Consider the following 18,852-nt stretch of genomic DNA (forward strand, 5'->3'; position numbering starts at 1 on the left):
GATTGCAGAGGAGACACTACAAATTGGCAGTTATACCCAGGTGCAAAGGTCATCTCTCTGGGGTAGTGTGGCAGGGACTGCCGGAGTTCTTCTGCTCCCCATACCCTCAGGGTAGTATTACCCCCAATTCTAAGAAACTAAAGGAAGAGCTCTCATGTGCCAAGAGCCCAGTGACCTACTCAAGCTATGGTGATGTTGGGACTGACAGTCAAGGCTAAAGTGTCTCGGCTGCGGAAAAAAAAAAAACTTCCTAACTGATCTAAAATAGAATGGGGCTGACTTTGTAGAGAGTGATCTCCCTATTACTGGAGGTATTCCAGCAGGCGCTAGATGTATTCAAGCAGAAGGATACTTCTACACTTAGGCATTCCTCCCTTACCAAGAGACTAGGTAGAAGAGGATTTGTGGGGGCACATGCAGCACTGGGCTAGCAAATTCAGCCTAGAGGTATTGGAGCAGAGGCTGACCACTCGGTGGGGACATTACAGAGGGGGATGGCTGCTGAAGTAGGGACTGGACTAGGCACCATCTGAGGTCCCTTCCTGGGCTGGAATCCCATGATCCTACATTAGTTTGAGACATTGTTCTAATGGACCATCCTCCATAATACTCACTCTCCAGTGCTGAGGATGGAAAAGGGGAGTTTGCAGAAGAAAGTCAGGTGAGCAGGGCTTGGGGTACTAATCCCCCTGCCCAAAAGCAGCCATCCCTCCATCTCTCCAAGAATCTTAGCCTTACAGCTAGGAGGAACCTTTAATGACATCAACCCCCTCATTTTATAGATGAGGAAATTGTGACCCTCCCCCTCCACAATTGACTTGCCTGGGAACACACAGCTAGTGTCCTCCTGGACATTTCCAATCCATCACTGCCTAGACTCTGGCCATCCTCCCACCCCTGGGACCTAGGGCTCTGAGAGGTGAGCTTTCAGCTTACCTTGATCAAAACCAGGCCACCTTATCCCTTCCTGACCATCTCCCTGCCATGCTGCCCAATGTGGAACCCCCCTCCAACTCCTCTTTATATATCGATGTCCTCCTTAGGCTTTGAAAACAAGAGGCTGCCTTGCATGCTTATAGTCACATCCACAGCTCTTAGCAGGGCCCCTTTGTTATCCTCTGTATTGGATTTTATACATTTTAAGACATTATTCAGAGGAAGGGAGTCATGGGCTTCCCCAGACTGCCAAAGGCAGCTCTGGTTTTATCAGACTGCCCAAGGTGTCCTTAACACACACACACACACACACACACACACACACACACACACATATATTTTAAGAACCCCTGGTCTAGTCCATCTCTTCACCATACAGATGAGAAAAATGAGGCCTATGGAATGACTTGGCCACAGTCACAGAAGAAGTAAGCAGCAGTGTCTGGATTTGAAACCACTCCCTCTGACTCCAAATCCAGTTTCTTCAGCTGCTTCACTTGTTCCCCAGCTTATCAACCTTATTTCCTGCCCATTCACATAGTCTATGCAGCTTAATGAGGTCCTGATGGAATACAACAGGATGGGAATGATTTACAAGTGATCAAGGAGGCCCTTGTTGGGCTCAGAGCCACGAGATTCTAGAGCTGGAATGGAACTCCAGAGGTCCATCTGGACCAGCCCTTCACCTTCAAACGGTCAAATGTGCAGCCATCAAGGGCAGATAGTTATTTATTGTCTCCTCGAAGGGACTCTTGGCTGCTCGGTGGCACAGTGTATAACATGCCAGACCTGGAGACGGGAAGACTCATCTTCCTGAGCTCAAATCTGGCCTCAGACACTTACTAGCTGTGTGACCTTGAGCAAGTCATTTAACCTTCTTTGCCTCAGTTTCCTCATCTGTAAAATGAGCTGAAGAAGGAAATGCAAACCACTCTAATATCTCTGCCAAGAAAACCCCAAATGGGGTCGTAAAGAGTCAGACATGACTGAAAATGACTGAACAGCAAGGGAAGGGATTCTGAGTGCCCCCTCCTTCTTTCATCTCTTTTGGATGATCTAAACCTGAAGCTTTAGGCCTTTTTTGTCATGGATCCCTTCGGCAGTCTGGGGAAAGCCTACTATCCCCTGAACTTTTTGAGTTACCATATTTGCCAGAAACACTGTCAAGGACGAAGCTCCCCTTCAGCTGACATAATTTATTGTTGCACCCCAAGCTGGACTCCCTGTGTGTCCTTGGGAGGCAAGGCAGGTGCCAGCCAGTCTGTGCCAGGCTGGGACAAACCCTTTCTTAAAATAATGTTTTTAAGTGTACATAATAAAATACATAGGATTACAAAAGAAAACCAATTCTAGTGAAATACACTTACAAATTTTTAAAAAACACGTTTAAGGAACCCAGGTTAAGAACCCCATTAAAGGCCTTGGTCACTGTCTATTGAATCCCAGAATGGGAGAACCCAGCTAGTAAATGTCTGAGGCTGAATTTGAACTCAGTTCTTCCTGGCTCCCAGCTAAGTCCTCTATCCACTGCTCCTCCTAGCTGCCCCTATAATAAAATGCATAGGATTACAAAAGCAACTAATTCTAGTGAAATACACTTATCAGAATATTTTTTTTAAAAAACCAAGTTTATGGACCCCTTGCTAAAGGCCTTCTTCACTATCTATTGCATCCCAAAATATGAATTAATACTAAAGGGATCATCTGCCCCACATTCCCCATGTGTGGATCCTGGCTCGAATTCTTGGGAAATTTTGCCATCAGGGAATCAGCTCAAACAAATGGGGGAATATTTCCAGTGACAGGTCACTCACTACCTCTTGAGCACCTCAGATTGTTTGGAAGGTCTTGGTTATATCGAGCTGAAAGGTGCCCCTTCATAATCTGAAAAATAATTGTAATCTCTCTTCTGTGTGAACACCCTTCAGATATGTGAAGTGACGCATCTCTTTCCCCCAGTTCTTTCAACCAAGCCTTGGCTGTGGCATGATTTCCAGTCCTCTTCCCATCATGGCCATCCCCCTGTGTACATTCACTGGGTTCACAGATTCCAGATGTGGTCTGACCTAAGCAGTGAAGAGTGGTACAACCATTCCAGATACTCCTGCTCCAGATACAAAGCTGATCATGTTTGGACTAATGTTTTCAGAAATTGCTTGGACTTAAAATATCAATATGGGTCCTGTCTCCTCCAAGCTACTGATTTACCTTTCAAATCCTGACTTCTTTTTAGCCCTGGCTCCACAGATACCTCTCTGAGCCCAGCCGTCATCCCTGAGGGGGAAGGCTTCATACAGGTGTCCTTACCTTCCCAGCCCTCAGCCCAGAGCCCAGATGCCTACCAACCTCTCCCCCTCATTCTGGCCATAGTCAGACGTAGAAAATACATACCGTCCTCCTGTATAATATCTGAGGCACACTGTTCCAGGACAGACATGTTTGCCAATATTGTCACAATCTGGAAGAAAGAACATTGGCTCAGAAAGGGAATCACAGAATGCCAAAGTCCTTCCCATTTTGGATGAAAGAAAGATTCTTTCATCTAATATACGGCCATGTGTTCACCACTTGCTCAGGCATTTAAACAAAAATGTTTCCTTCAATCAAAGTGGGATTCCATCATATCACAGGGTTTCCATGATGATAGGTTTCCATTTATTAGGTCCAGTTAATAGGTTTCCATTAAGAAGGAGGTACAATTCTATAAGGCCTATGGTACAATGAAAAGAGGTCCCTTAGCCAATGACTACTGGAGTCCCATAACCTCTGCCTTGGGACAATGGGAAGGGTTCATTCATAAGATGGTATCAGGGATACAAGCAGCTGTCACTGCCTTCTAACACAATGACATCACTACCTAGTCCTTGGATGCTTCCTGTGCCTAAGACCTCAGGCAGCTCGCAGCACAGCCCAATGCTCAAAACCTTCCCAAGGAAACACCCAAGACGTCGTACACAAGCAGACACATACACAGAAAGCTGCACCCATTCCCCATTTCCCTAGAGTAAAGCTACATGCAATGCTCTCATTGGGAACAGGGGGAGAAGGGATCACTGTTCTGGAGTCTGCTTTGAGAACCAGACCTGAAGAAGAATAATGAAAAGTATGAGTTAAGCCCTGGAGGTGTCCCAGAGGGTTATGGTAGTCCAAAGGGTGCCCCCAGCCCCAAGGGCCTTGTTCTTTCCCACCACCGTGTTTGAGAAAGTTTGTTGTCTTCATTCCTGGAATATCTTCCCTTCCTCTTTCTTCACCAACTGTGTTCCTATCAAATCTTTAAAGGCCAAGTTGAATGCACCACCTACAGGAAGCCCTCTCTGATCTCATCATCTTCACTCTCAGACCTCACAGCCTGCATTTATTGTTACCTGGGTTTGTGTCCTATCCCTGCCCTAGAGTCCAATCTCCTTGGTGGAGTGGATAGAACACCCGGCCTTGTTGTTAAGTCATTTCAGTTGTATCTGACTCTCCGTGGCCCCATTTGGGGTTGTCTTGGCAGAAATACTGGAGTGGTTTGCTATTTCTTTCTCCAACTCATTTTACAGTTGAGGAAACTGAGGCAAACAGGGCCAAGTGCCTTGCCCAGGGTCACAGAGCTAGTAAGTATCTGAAGCCGAATTTGAACTCAGGTCTTTCTGACTCCAGGCCTGGCACTCTATCAACTTCACCACCTAGTTTCCCTGAGTTCAAATCTAGCCTCAGATACTTAGTAAGTGGGTAACCCTGGACAAGTCATTTAACCCATTTTCCTCAGTTACCTGAACTGTAAAATAGGGTTACTAATAGGATTGCCTCCCAAGGTTGTTGTAATGATCAAATGAGATAATCTTTGTAAAACACCTGACATAGTAGGTACTATATAAATGTTAGCTAGGAGGAGAAGGAGGAGTGGTGCTGGTGCTGGTGCTGGTGCTGGTGCTGGTGCTGGTGGTGGTGGTGGTGGTGGTGGTGGTGGTAATGGTGGTGGTGGCCGTAGTAGTAAATAGGAAGTTTGTTTTTTTCTTATAATGACCTCAAATCTGTCTCATACAACTTCTCCTTATCATTATCATTATCAACAAAATCTTTAAATTTAAAATGTTGATACTAGTAACAAATAGCATTTATTCAGTGCTTTCCATATGATATCTTATTTAATCCTCACAACAACCCTAGCACATAGATACTATGATTCTCCCCATTTTACAGATGAGAAAACTCAGTCTGAGAGGGGTGAAGTGACACTCTGGGTCATACAGCTGAGTGTCTGAGGCAGGATTTGAACTCAGGTCTTCCTGATTCCAAGTCCAGTGCTCTTATGTACTATACCACCTGTCTGCCTTTAGGTAGTGATTAGTTCTGCCCTCTGGAGCCAAGCGGAACAATTCAAACCCTTCTTCCCCAAGATATATAAGGGTGTCCGCAAAGTCTTAGCGCAGTTTGAAGTCTTAATATCTTAAATAGCTATCATATCATCATTATTGTTATTGTTATAGCTTAAGTAACTATTAAAGTTTAAAACTGCACTATCAAATACTTGAAGACACCATATCCGCAATCTCTTCTGCTCTTGCTCCTACTTCTACCTGTGACCCTGACTTCTACCCCCACCTCACTGTCCACCATTCCAGACTGCGCTACAGACAGTTACCTCACCTGCCTCATCAGAACACCTGCAGACACCACGTTTTCAACCAAACCAGCTTTACTTGTGATTAGACCCTTAGATATTTCAATCCATTTGCAGACTATCGGAGAAGGAACAGAGACTAGAAAAATATCAAGCCATCCCCTCTGGTAAACAACACCTGTTCCCAAGGCCCATTCATTTGGCTCTCACTAAGTGGTTAAGAAAGACAAGGTGACTCATTTCCCCAGCCTACTCACTGTACATAAGCCCTCTTCTACGTGAGCCAAAGTCCTTTGCCATACAAACTAAATGAGTGAGCAGTAGACAGTGATGGATTCTTTCAAAATGGAAACTTCCTTTACAATTCCATTTTCCATTAAGTGGTGGGTGTTGTCAGCACCCACTGCAGAATTTGTCAGATTGAATTAGATCCTGTTAATGAAAATCACTTCCCTTTCACAGAGACCGTGTCCCATGAGGTTTTCTCAGGTCCAGGTGGAAAATCCAGTTCCTCACAATCTGAATAACTGAACATCCTTTCCCTGCTTTGATTTTGGTTTTCAAATTCCCAGTTTTATTTTTCTACCTTGGAAACCCTTCTTCAGCTTGCAACAGGGACATTAGGAATCCACCATCCTTGACCCATCTCTGAGACAGTTTTGACTTTCCCCTGCGGACTGGGAAGGACCGAGCAGAAAAGAGATGGTCTGGAAGCAAAGATAAGGAAGAGGACAGGGAGAGAGGGAAGGCATCACAGTCCTCTGCTGATAATGGACGTACACTGAGACTCAGACTCCTTGCTGTCTACTTGCCCAGATCAGGTGCTAAATAAATCCTTGCTGGTTGACACATTAATTGATCTTGAGAGGTGGAGGTCAACGCAACTCCATATGTTGTTGTCAGACCCTCAGCAACCTATCCTTCTGACCCATCAGCACTGCTCACAGCCTGTTTGCTCAGCTGGCTCTTGGGGCATGCAGAAGAACAGGTGTAAGCAGACAGCAATGGGAAACGGAGTGGTCAGATGGAAAATGTCCCAGCAAACAATTCCTGACAGCCCAGAGCTTTGCTGAACCCTGACCCTAGCCATGTCCTCCTACATAGAGAATTGGTTTTGTTTTGGTTTTTTGGTTTGTTTGTTTATTTTCTTTGCTAGACAATGGTGTTAAGTGACTTGCCCAGGGTCACACAGCTAGTAAGTGTCAAGTGTCTGAGGCCAGATCTGAATTCAGGTCCTCCTGACCCTAGGGTCACTGTGCCTTCTAGCTGTACATAGAGAATTTTGACCTGGCTTGTGGAATGCTGAATGAAATAGAAAAATCACTGAATCGGGCAACTAGACTAGAGATCTGGATTCTAATATGGGTTCTGCCACTAAATTGCTCCATGTCTCAGGCAAGTTCCTTCCCCTGTGTGGACCTCAGTTTCCTCTCTTTCACAAGGAGAGAGTTGGACTGGCAGGACTTCCAGATCCCCTTCTGGTCCTTATGGTCTGTGACTCCTATGATTCATTGAGTTTAGAACTGGCAGGAACCTAATCCTCACTCCTTGTTTGACAAAGAGTGAAACAGGTCCAGAGAGTTTAAAACAACTTGTCTGAGGTGTAATCATTGGTAGGCAGCAAAGCTGGGATTCAGCCTGACTTTTCCCACCATTCCCTGCCCCTGCCCCTGAACATACACACCTCACAGGCATTAGATCTGGCCAGACACGAGCTTTGGTTTTGGCTCCTCATTATCTTCTTTGCCCTTTCCCACCGAGGATCCAGACAGCCTTTTAGCCTGGGATCCTGGCTTGCCTGAAGCCTTCCTTCAGTGACAGTCATGTTCATTCACAGAGCCAGAGCCACCATGAGAACCTGAGTGGTAAGCTTAGCCAGCCAAGGGAACTGACCTTGAAGCTGACATGTGTTTAATGGCCGAAGTGATTGTTATCAGATCAGCCGGTCACTAGGCACCCTGTAGCAAATAGCTTTACCAGGGATGATTTTAAGGAGACTGAAGCCATTTTTCAAGTGTTTATTCTTCTTTGTTAGTTCTCCTACATCTAGAGTCAGCATCAACAGCCTTCAGTACCGGGGAGTCGTATTTAAACTTCATTATCACCAGCGGCGTAGCTATCGACAGTTATATCGCACATTAAGGTTTGCAAAGCATTTCCCATTTATCTCCTCTGAGCCTTAAAACAGCCCTGGGAAGTAGATGTTATTTTTTCCCCATTTTATAGATGAAAAAACTGAAGCAAACTGAGGTTATGTGACTTCTCCGAGGTCACACAGCTAATAAGCAACTTAGGCAGGTTTGAAACTGGGGTTTCCTGATTTTATTTACCTCCTAGCTGCCATCTAGCATACTATGGAGAAGAGCTCTGAGCTGGGAATCCTGGGACCTGGCTTCTAATTCAGACTCATTATGTGTGCTTGTTCAGGGGCAGGGGAGTGGGATTCCTTGAGACAAGGTCTAGTTTGAAACACATACAGAGAGAGACAGACAGACAGAGAGTGAGAGACAGAGAGAGAAACAGACAGACAGACAGAGACAGAGAAACAGAGAGTCACAGGGTTGAGCCCCAGTGGGGTAGAACAGGATCAGGAGGACATCTTTAGAGAATCCCTTCAGACTGAAGACAGGGAAGACACACCTAGCCCTCGGATCAAGGTCGAGGCAATAGGTACAGTAGAGTATTCAAGGGGAACAAAGTCCTACCTGCTCTCGCTCTCTCTCTCTCTCTCTCTCTCTCTCTCTCTCTCTCTCTCTCTCTCTCTCTGCCCCTTCCCACTGGAATAAAAAAAACAAAAAAACAAAAAAAACCATAAACCACCTCAGAAGAATTAACAAAATGGCAGAGCCTCTGAGAGAAACTGAGGCAGCTGGCAAAGTTCCCCCCTCCCAGCACTGAGTTTCCTCAGTCCCTGGGGGGTGGGGGTAGGGAGGTAGTAAGGGAACATTGGGTAGGGGATACCAGCTCCACAGCCACAGGGTGGAAGTTGAACCAGCTGACCTCCCTGCTCCTTCCAGCACTGACATCCTATGATTCTGACTCAGACGGCATCCTCTCCATCCGACTGGAGCTCTCAAGGCAAATGGCTCCATCTGCTCTGGCTCTGAGGCAGGGAAGGACATTGATGCAGACTGATGTGGGGAAGGGAGGGGGCAGCCTCTGCCTAGGAGAGCCCTTTGAAAAGTGAGTTTGAAAGAGGACAAGGAAGAAGCCCTGGTTCTAATGGTCCCTGTTTCTATTGGGCTTTTATGGTACCCAAATGGCTTCCTCTGTGCCTCAATAGGAGAGGTGTGCATGTATATGTGTAGGTAAGAGTGCATGTATGTATAATAGGAGAGATGTGTATATATAGAGAGAGGAGAGATGTGCATGTATGTATATAGGAGAGATGTATATGTATATATAGGAGGGATGCATGTATGTATATAGAAGAGAGGACATGTGTGTACGTAAGAGAGATGTGCATATATGTATGTAGGAGAGAGTGCATATAATAGGAAAGATCTGTATGTACATATATATATGTATATATGTATATATATAGGAGATATGTGTGTATACATATATACATATACATATATAGGAGACATGTACATGTATGTATATAGGAGAAAGTGCATGAATCATTCATGCCATTTTGAAAAGGAGGAAACTGAGCCTCAGAGAAGTTAAATGTCTTGTCAAGGTCACATAGTAAGTGAGCTTCATAGCAGGGATTCAAACATAGGTCCTTTGACTCCCAAGTCCAAGTGTCCTTTCACTCTGGTACTGAAGAAAGACAAGGGGGGAAAGGGGTATGTGCAGAGCTCAGCGTCACTGATAGAAAGGATGGCTGCCAGAGGAGGTCCCAGATGGGGGCCCTTTGAGTCTGTCCCTGAGCAAGAATTATTGTGGGGCTTGGAAGACCTGGATGGCTACACACACACACACACACACACACACACACACACACACACACACACACATAAACCATGCCTCAGATACCAAGCAATAAACTATTTGAGGAATTGTAAGAGAGGTAGAGGCTGACAAGGAAGGGGGCAGAGAAAAGAGTCCTGAACTTGGAGCCACAAGACATAGACGTATTTCTGCCTCCATCAACTACTATCTATATGACCTTGGGCAAGTCAGTTTGCTTCATCATACCTCAGACTCCTCTGCAAAACAGAACTGAAACCTGCCTTGGCTACCTCAAGGGGTTGTTATGAGGACCAAAGAAGAGAATGGAAAGGGAAGGGCTTTGAAAATTGGAAGGCTCTGTCTAGATGAAAGGGATTATTAGTATTGCAGCACATACTCCCTGCTCTGTTCCCATGGCAACCCATGGACCATGATATCATCAACACTCAGGACCCTGAGACACCCCACCCCCACCCCCACCTCCAACAGAAGCAACTGAAAAAAGCCATTTCTGTGGGGGTACAGCTGCTACTGGGAGGGGCTTTGGGGACCATCCCTGGGTGCAAAAGCCTGGTGAGCTTTAGCATAGCCAAGATAGGATCATGAAATCACAGAATCTGGTCTGACCCCAATCTGAAGAGAAATCCCCTCTGTAAGGTCCCAAGATTGTGTTTATCCAGCCCCTGCAAATTACCTCCCGTGGCAGCCCCTTACCCTTCTGACCAGCTCTAGCTGTGAGCTGAAATCTGCCTTCTTGCACTTCTTCACACACACATGCACACACACACACACACACACATACACACACACACACACACACACACACACACACTTCTGCTCTCTGGGGCCACATAGAACAAATACAATTGTTACGACTGTGTGAACCTGCAAAGTCCATTCCCTTCTCAAGGTCTCAGTAAATGAGGATGTTGGATTAGAGGATCCTCCAGCTCTAAATACAATGGGAGGAGAGAGACCTTTTCTTGGGGGTTGGGGAGGGGAGACTATGTGTGCAGATGTCTGCCTAGAATGTCACAAATTCTTATACATGACCCTGGTTAGTTTTGCTGAACTGTTTGTTTTTTATTCATTGTTAAAATAGAACTCTCCGGATTAGGGAGGGAGGAGGGATAGACTGGAAAATATGGGTGATATAAGAACAAAAGACAAATACAAGTTTAGGGCGTTTTCTAATGATTGATGGAGTTAGCTCCAGACAGATGGGATTTCCTAGACAATAGGACAGAGTTAGGACAGGAGAGGTGAATCCTGATGACTTTCCAGAGGCTGAACTTTCTCTGTTCCCAGCATTCTAGTGACCAAAGCTCTCTTTTAATTGGCCCTTCTGTCCACTACAATAAAATGATAACTTAATTAAAGATTTTGAGTAACTCCAAGGCTCCAAAGTGCCTTCTGAAGCATCAGGGGAAAAATTCCATTGTGTTTGTGAAGTTCTCCAAGTTTTGTTATTTTTCAATCATGTCCAACTCTCCATGACCCCACTTGGGGTTTTCTTGGCAGAGATACTGAAGTGGATTGCCAATACCTTCTCCAGCTCATTTTACAGATGAGAAAACTGAGGCAAACAAGGTTAAGTGACTTGTCCAGGGTCATACAATTTGTGTCTGAGGCCAAATTTGAACTCACAAAGATGAGTCTTCCCAATTCTAAGCCCAGCACTCTCTCCACTCTGCCACCTAGCTACCTCGTATTTTATTGCATTTTATGAATGGGGGGCAAAACCAACTTAGAAGCATCAGTAGATCAAATGTTAGAAGGAATTCTATTATCAGCTAGTCCAGCCCCTTCATATCTGAACTATCCAGATATAGATTGGGTCTTTTTGTCTAATAAGAAAAAAAGACTGAGATCCAGAGCAGGGAATGGCTTGCCCAGGCTTACCCAAGTGTAGTTTGCAAAGCTGGTTTGGGATCCAAGCCCCTTCAAATACAGTGCCCCTTACGTTGCTTCCCTAAGTCCTTCAAAAGTGGGAATCCCTACACAGCACCATGTATAGTTCCTTTCTGTTATCCAGGATGGTTGATTAAGCAAACCATCACCCATACAAAGAAGGGGGGGGGGACTAAATTTATTAAGACATTCAAACTCTCCCTCCAGTCTCTACCGCTTAATTCAGGACTCCACGGGAGCTGACTTTGTATAAAAATCTAAGACTACCCCACCTCTTTGGGACCCTTCTCTGGGTTCTGTGACCCTCAGAATTAGGTAACTCTTTCCTATACATAAAGAGACATTGTGGCATGGTGGAAATTCTTGGACTGGAATTTGCAAAGCTTCTTAAGGGCAGGGACTATTTTTGTTTTTATTTTTATCCTCAGTGCTTAGCACAGTACCTACTAGCATATACTAAGCAATTAATACATGTGTTGATTGATTGATTGATATGCTATGATACTAATCCTGTATCTGTTCATTAATTTGCTGAGAGACCTTGGTCAAGTCCCTTCCTTTAATCTATATCTCAAGTCCTCTTCTGTAAAATGATGGTATTGTAAGAAAATGTTTTATGTGATTGCATATGTATAACCTATATCTGATTGATTACTGTCTCAGGGAGGGGGGAAAGATAGAATTTGGAATGCAAAACTTTTTTTTAAATGTTAAAAAATTGTTTTAACATGTAATTGGGGGGGAAATAAAATATATTTTTAAAAAGATAGTTTTGCTCTTAAACATTAATAAAACTTTGTTAATCTTTTTTTTTTAAATGAGGGTATTAGAACACAGGATCCATGGGGCAGCCAGTTTTCCATTCAGGGGTTCACAAAGTGTGATCTAGGGACCCTAGGGGGTCTGCAAGGTTGAAGTTATTTTCATAATAATACTAAGATATTTTAATTTCCAGTACAGTAAATACCAATAGACACAACCCAAATAACAAAAGCTCTTTAGGGTCCTTAAAATAATTTTTAAGAGAATAAGGGGTCCTGATGCCAAAAAGTTGGAGAACCACTGGCATAAATAGGTAATTCTGCAGTTAGCCTTGACTTAGAATGGGCAAAAGTCTTGACACAGCCATTGGTTTGCTGTGTAAAAATGTCTCCTCTCCAGGTTGCAATTCTCCAGGAAAGAGACCACTGGACTTGGGGGCTAGAAGATACAGGGTGGAATACAGTCTCTGTCACTTAACTAATTCTGCATGAGTCTCAGTTTCCTCTTTTGTAAGAAAGGAAAGGGCTAGACTAGATCAAAACTTTCTCAGTTTTTCTGTGCCACACCCTTTGATGATCTGTTTAAACATAGAGAATTCTTCTCAGAAAAATGTTTTTAAGTGTAAAAAGTAAAATACATAGAATTCCAAAGGAAACCAATGATATTGAAATCACTGTCAAAATATTTTTTTAAACAAGTTCACAGAGGCAGCTGGTGGTGCAGCGGACGGAGCATCAGCCCTGGAGTCAAGAGGACCCGAGTTCAAATCCAAACTTAGTTATTTATTAGCTATATGACCATGGGTAAGTCACTTAAACCTCATTGCCTCAAAAACTTTAATAATATTTAATATTTATTAATATTTATGATATTATAATATTTAACATTGATATTTTATAATGAAAAAATTTTTAAGTTCACAGACACCAGGTTAAAAACCTCTGGAACAGCTTACCTCCAATGCCCTCCCCCTAGCTCTACCAATCTGTATTCTATCATCTGAGGATGCTCTAAACCCAAGCATCCTTTGGTTTCTCTGGGAATACATCCTGTCATGCCGGAAGCTCCTTCCTCTTGTCCTGCTCTGGCCAGAATGCAGGGTAAGGAGCCCTAGCCCCACCTTTTCAGCCTGGCCCAATGTGTCTTCTCAGAGAGACATCAATGAAAGTGACAGGTAAGAGAGGGACCACCTGCAGGACAGCTCTATTTCGTTTTGACTTGCAACCAGAGAATATAGATCCCTGCTAAGTAGGAGATTCATTGCCGGAAGGCTCACAGAGTGTTTAATCTCTTAAGTGTCTAAGGGGATAGAAAAACATTTGCCCAGTAATTTATCTTATTTGTCTTCCTTGGAGACTCCTGCCCATGGATGTGGCGGCTGCTTGCTCTGTGTATGTCCATTAAGGACGTACAGTCCCTAACCCAACAGGTGGATAGCTATGGATGGGGAAAGGAGAGAGGGAAATAAGAGGGGATAGAGGAAGAGAAGGAGAGAGAGAGAGGGAGGGAGAGGAAAAAAGAAGGGAGAGAGAGGGGGAAGGAAAAGAAAAAAGAGAAAAGGAGGGAGAAAGGGAAAGAAGAGGGGAGAGAGGAAGAGGAGAGAGAGAGAGAGAGAGAGAGAGAGAGAGAGAGAGAGACAGAGACAGAGACAGAGACAGAGACAGAGAGAGACAGAGAGAGACAGAGACAGAGAGAGAGAGACAGAGAGAGAGAGACACAGAGAGAGAGAGACAGAGAGAGAGAGAGAGAGATAGGAATGAGAGAGGGAGAGAAAGAGAGAGAGAAGGCGGGATCTTTGTACATGCATGCCGCAGCCAAGATGACCTTCATGGCCAAAGAGGCCCTCATCATGATTTACCAGTGGCCCATGTTCCCACCCTGCTGATGTTGCCATGCAGAATTCTCCATGGAGTGAGTGACCTCCAGCTCTCTGGAATCTCCAGCCATGGCTGACCCTCATCTGGCAACGTGATTCACTTTGATGAATGTGCTAAGACCTTTCATGTCATAGCTCTCCCCAAAGTCCAAAGCAGTGTGGTCCAGTGGGAAGACTGCTGAACTTGGAGCCAGAGGGCCTGTGTTCATTTCCAGTTCTGATACATAAGGGATTATGCCACCATGCAAGTAAAGCTACCTCTCCTAGTCTCAGTTGCCCTATCTGTTAAATGGGGATAAGGACACTTGCACTGCCCACCTGACCTGGCTGTTGTGATAAACGCACTTTTAAACCAGAAAGCACCAGAGAAATGTCAGTACTTCTACTTGGGAGTGCTGAGTACATCCTAGGCATATTGAAAATAGGGATGTGGGGATAAAACAGGTGTTGACCTGGGGAATACCGTAGATTTAGAGCTGCAAGTGTCCTCAGAGGTCATCTAATCCAACACCCTCATTTTACAGCCAAGGAAACTGAGACCCAAGAGATTAAATACCTTGCCCAAGATCACACAGGTGTCAAGGGTCAGATTTGAACTTAGGTCTCTTGACTCCAGAGTCAGTGCTCCAACTACAAACCAAATGTTGTCTGTGGCCTCACTTCGGGACCATTTCCCAAAGCCAGATACTCTTGGCTCCCTGAATAATTTCCTTTTTTTTTTAAGCAATTGGGGTTAAGTGACTTGCCCAGGGTCACACAGCTATTAAGTGTCAAGTGTTTGGTCTGAGGCTGGATTTGAACTTAGATCCTTCTGACTTCAGGGCCAGTGCTCTATCCACTGTGCCACCTAGCTGCCGCCTCCCTGAATAATTTCTGTCTAGAATGAGTCTAGGAGAGTGTAAAGAGGTTGGGCAAGGAAGGGGAGCAGGTAGCAGAGAGAACACCGTTAGGGGAGGAAGCCACAGAGAGTCTTAGATAAGTTGTCGTAGCCAAGGTGGAAACTCACCCGAGAGAATAAACACGGTCAGAAGGCAAAAAGGCACCGCACATCCCAAAGAGGGAGAAAGGCTTAGTCCTGAGGTCTGGCAAAGAGAGGGGCTATCCAGGAATGCAGATCCTTTTTGAGTAAATGGCCAGAAAAGAGGGGAGAGGAGAGGCAAGAGGCAATCGTCTGTAAAGGAGAAGGAAAGAAAGTAGGGGAAGAGGGAGGAAAGAGCCTTCCTAGTGTTCCATAGCCCCGAGGCTGAAAGAACGCTGAGAATCCATACACTACCATTCCTTATATACCTGGTCATTCACTGCACAGTTTTATTGAACTTTGCAGTTTGTCTGTGATTACTTACAGGGTTTCTCCATGTTCACTCTGAATATCCAAAACTCCACGTTATATGGGAATTCCTTTGTGAACTGCACATCAACAGTTGGTGTCAGTAATTCACAAACTCTCCTCCATAGCTTAGACATGGTGATTCACAGAGCAACCCATAGCACTTTGCAGTTTGTTCGGGATTACCCACAAGGCTCCCCAGAATGGGCTGTGCCCTAGACTTTTCCTATGACATCTGCTTTCCCAGTACAGGACATCCAAAATTCAGAACACTATTTAACCTAAGGGTTTTGTTTGCCATCAGCAAACCTATGCAGATGGACCCTAGCAAAATCATGTTCCAAAAACAAGTAGTTTCTTCACCACTACCATCCCACCTCTGCCCTGCTCAGCTCCAGAGAACCACAGGCTACCAAGGTTTGCAGCCTGCCTGTCCCCAGCAATTGACATAAATACAGCTAGCTTGGTACTGACAGCCTGGGACAGCATTTCCTTCTATTCCCTCAGCATAACCCGATTGAATTAACCTTGGGCTAGAGGTCAAACCTGGGTTCTAGCCCTGGCTCTGCCACTAATGTGCTGTGTGACACTATTCCTCTCTGGGCCTCAATGTCATCATCTGTAAAATGGTGATAACAATACTAACGCTTCCAAAACAACTACAGGGTTGTGAGGAAATCACTTTTTAAAGCTTAAGGTACTCTTGGAACATCCGTTGCTACCGCCATCATTATTCTCATCATTATCAACTTTATTATTATCCCTTATTTAGGCAAGACACTTAATTCTCTGTAAGCCCCAGTCTCCTCATCTGTTAAATGGGGAAAAGGAAACTAGATGACCTTTATGGTCTCTTACAGCTCCAAATCTATATTCTGGGTTCTCCTTCCTGATGCTCCATCAGAGATCAAAGGAGGTAACGGGTGGGAAAAGTGTCATAAACCTCAAGATGTCATACAGATGAGCAGGTACATCATATAAGATGGAGACCCAGAGGCCAGCCCTGGCTGCGGGGCAATGATGGATTTCCATAGACAAGGGATGGAGGAGGCGGAGGGGAAGGAGGCAATTTCCTCTGATAGCTCCTGAGCCTGAAACTGTGATGTTCTCCTTAACCCAGTCCCTTCCTCGCTGGCCCCAAACACAGACAAAAGAACTAGCTGCCCCTTCAGTGAGGATCCCTGCCTACCCTTTGTCTCCTCTCCCTTAAGCCCCAGACCTGCCCAAGGGGATTTGAAGTTCTGCTACCAGAGCCTCCCACCAATGATCTCATGGTTAGGAAGGTTTTTTCTCGTCTCAAGCTGAAATTTGCCTAGCAGCAACTTCCAACTCACTGATCACAGTTTGACTCATGGGATCAAGTAGGGTAAGCTCACTTCTCCTTCCACATGACAGTCCTGCAAATTTCTGAAGGCAAGGCAGAGGTAGTGGACTTCCTCCCGACCCCCCAGCCTTCCCTTCTCCAGGCCAAGCGTCCTCACATTCCTGCTACCTCGGGTCTTTCTCCTCTGGACACATACCAGCTTGTCGGGGAGTTCTTCCTAAAGCGAGATGCCCACAGTTGAACACAAGACTCCAGGTATGGTCAGACTAAGGCAGAGGAGAGCAGGACCATCACATCCTTCAGGCTGGACACTATACTTTCCTTAGTGAAGCCTAAGATCATGTCACCTTTTTTTCCAATACTGTGTCACATGGCTCATCCCTATTGATCTTAAAGTCCACTGAAAGAACTAGGTCTTTTTCATGGGAACTCTTATCTCCCACCTTCTGCAAAAAGCTTTTGCTGTTTCCCCTTAATGTACTAACCTTCCCTCTGCTAAGCTTCGTATGCATAGATACATAGAGATATATACACACACATGCACACATATATATGTATGTATGAGTATATGTATATATCTATGTGTGTTATATGTATGTATATACATATACTTATTTATATGTTATATACATGTATACATACATACCTATAAATATAAATATGCATCTTATTTGTACATAGTTGTTTGCACATTGTCTCCTTGAGAAGCGATTGTCTTTTACTTTTCTTTGTATCTCCAGTGCTTAGCACAGTGCTAGGTGCCCAATAAATGTTTATTATTATTGTTGACCCTTTTTCCATCCTGAACTTGTGCAGTTGACATCTTAAACCCAAGTATAGGACATTACATTTGCCTCCTGTCAAATTTCATTTCATGAGATTTGGCCCATCATTCTAATTCCCAATTCTGTCATCCAATACATTCCTGCTTTATGGTAATTGGGTAACTGGTGGAGTTCAGCACAGTCATCAGAAAACCAATTGGGGAGCTGAGCCCCAAGAGATAGGGCACAGGATGGGCAAATCCAAATGGAAGAATGGACCTGAGAGCATGGGTCTCTGTCCTTACCAGGGCAAAACTTTGTAGCAGTCTGGGGAGAGTATGAAGGCCATGGGCACTGCGTGGTAGGAGGGTAGAGGAAGAGAACCTGCAGAAATAAGGTAACACTGAAGGATGTAGGGGAATCTACTCAGTTATACTGCTGGGGACCATGAGGACTAGACCTGATAGGCAGTCAAGAATAAGCAGATAGATAGATAGATAGATAGATAGATAGATAGATAGATAGATAGATAGATGGATGGATGGATGGATAGATAGACAGTAGATAGAGATAGACAGACAGACAGAGATAGATAGACAGATATAGACAGATGGATAGATAGACAGAAGACAGTAGATAAATAGAGATAGGTAGACAGACAAACAGTAGATAAGTAGAGATAGACAGATAGATAGATGGATAGATAGATAGATGATAGATAGATGATAGATAGATAGATAGATAGATAGATAGATAGATAGATAGATAGATAATAGATATAATCTCCCAACTAGACTTTAAACCTCTTGAAAGGACTATGCTTTCTTACTCTTTGGATATGCCTCTTTTCCCATCCTAGAGAATGACCCAATGTTTCTAGTGTCATAAACTCTTAATATGCTCGCTGTACATTGTTGCTGAATTGATAAGATCACCAGGTAATCACCAGAGTTATGGGACAGGATATGGAGCTCAAGCTCCAGCCCCTAACCATACTCAGGAAGGCCTTCTTGACCCATCATGATTATTGCCAGCTTCTTCTCCCACTTCTTCAATAACCAAGGAGACTCCCTCTGCGTCCCTTCTCTCTGTAGACATGCTCACCTGGTCTCGGGTGTAGGGTGTGTCCACTCTCTGCTTATCAGCACAGGCTTCTAGGAGTATGCGCATGGCATTCAGCTGCAGAAGCATCTCACAGGCCATAGTGTCAAAGAAAGTGATGTTGGCAAGGGCTGCAGAAGCCAATAGGAAGACTTCACCAGACGAGGCCTCTTGGCACAATTCTGGGGGGAGGGATAGAGCCTGGATTAGAGAGGGAGACATCACCCCCTCCAGGCTGATTCCAAAGAAGTCCCTCTAGTGTTGTGGGAGGAAGTACTTACAGGAGCCTACAACTCAAACAGAACCAGCACACAGCCAGAAAGTCTCATGTCTGGGACTTGAAGG

At 44.6% G+C, this 18,852-nt stretch overlaps 1 protein-coding gene across 1 annotated transcript in view; it reads right to left on the minus strand.

Moving 5' to 3' along the window:
* INSC (INSC spindle orientation adaptor protein) overlaps positions 1-18,852 on the minus strand; it is a 105,952-nt gene that overhangs the window by 11,248 nt on the left and 75,852 nt on the right. The window contains 2 exon segments of the mRNA XM_078148869.1: positions 3,328-3,394; positions 18,511-18,689. Of these exon segments, the coding sequence (XP_078004995.1) occupies positions 3,328-3,394; positions 18,511-18,689 (246 nt within the window).

The sequence above is a fragment of the Phascolarctos cinereus genome, unplaced genomic scaffold (genome assembly GCF_003287225.1).
Source record: "Phascolarctos cinereus isolate Bilbo 61053 unplaced genomic scaffold, phaCin_HiC Scaffold_9;HRSCAF=440, whole genome shotgun sequence".
Classification (NCBI taxonomy): domain Eukaryota; kingdom Metazoa; phylum Chordata; class Mammalia; order Diprotodontia; family Phascolarctidae; genus Phascolarctos; species Phascolarctos cinereus.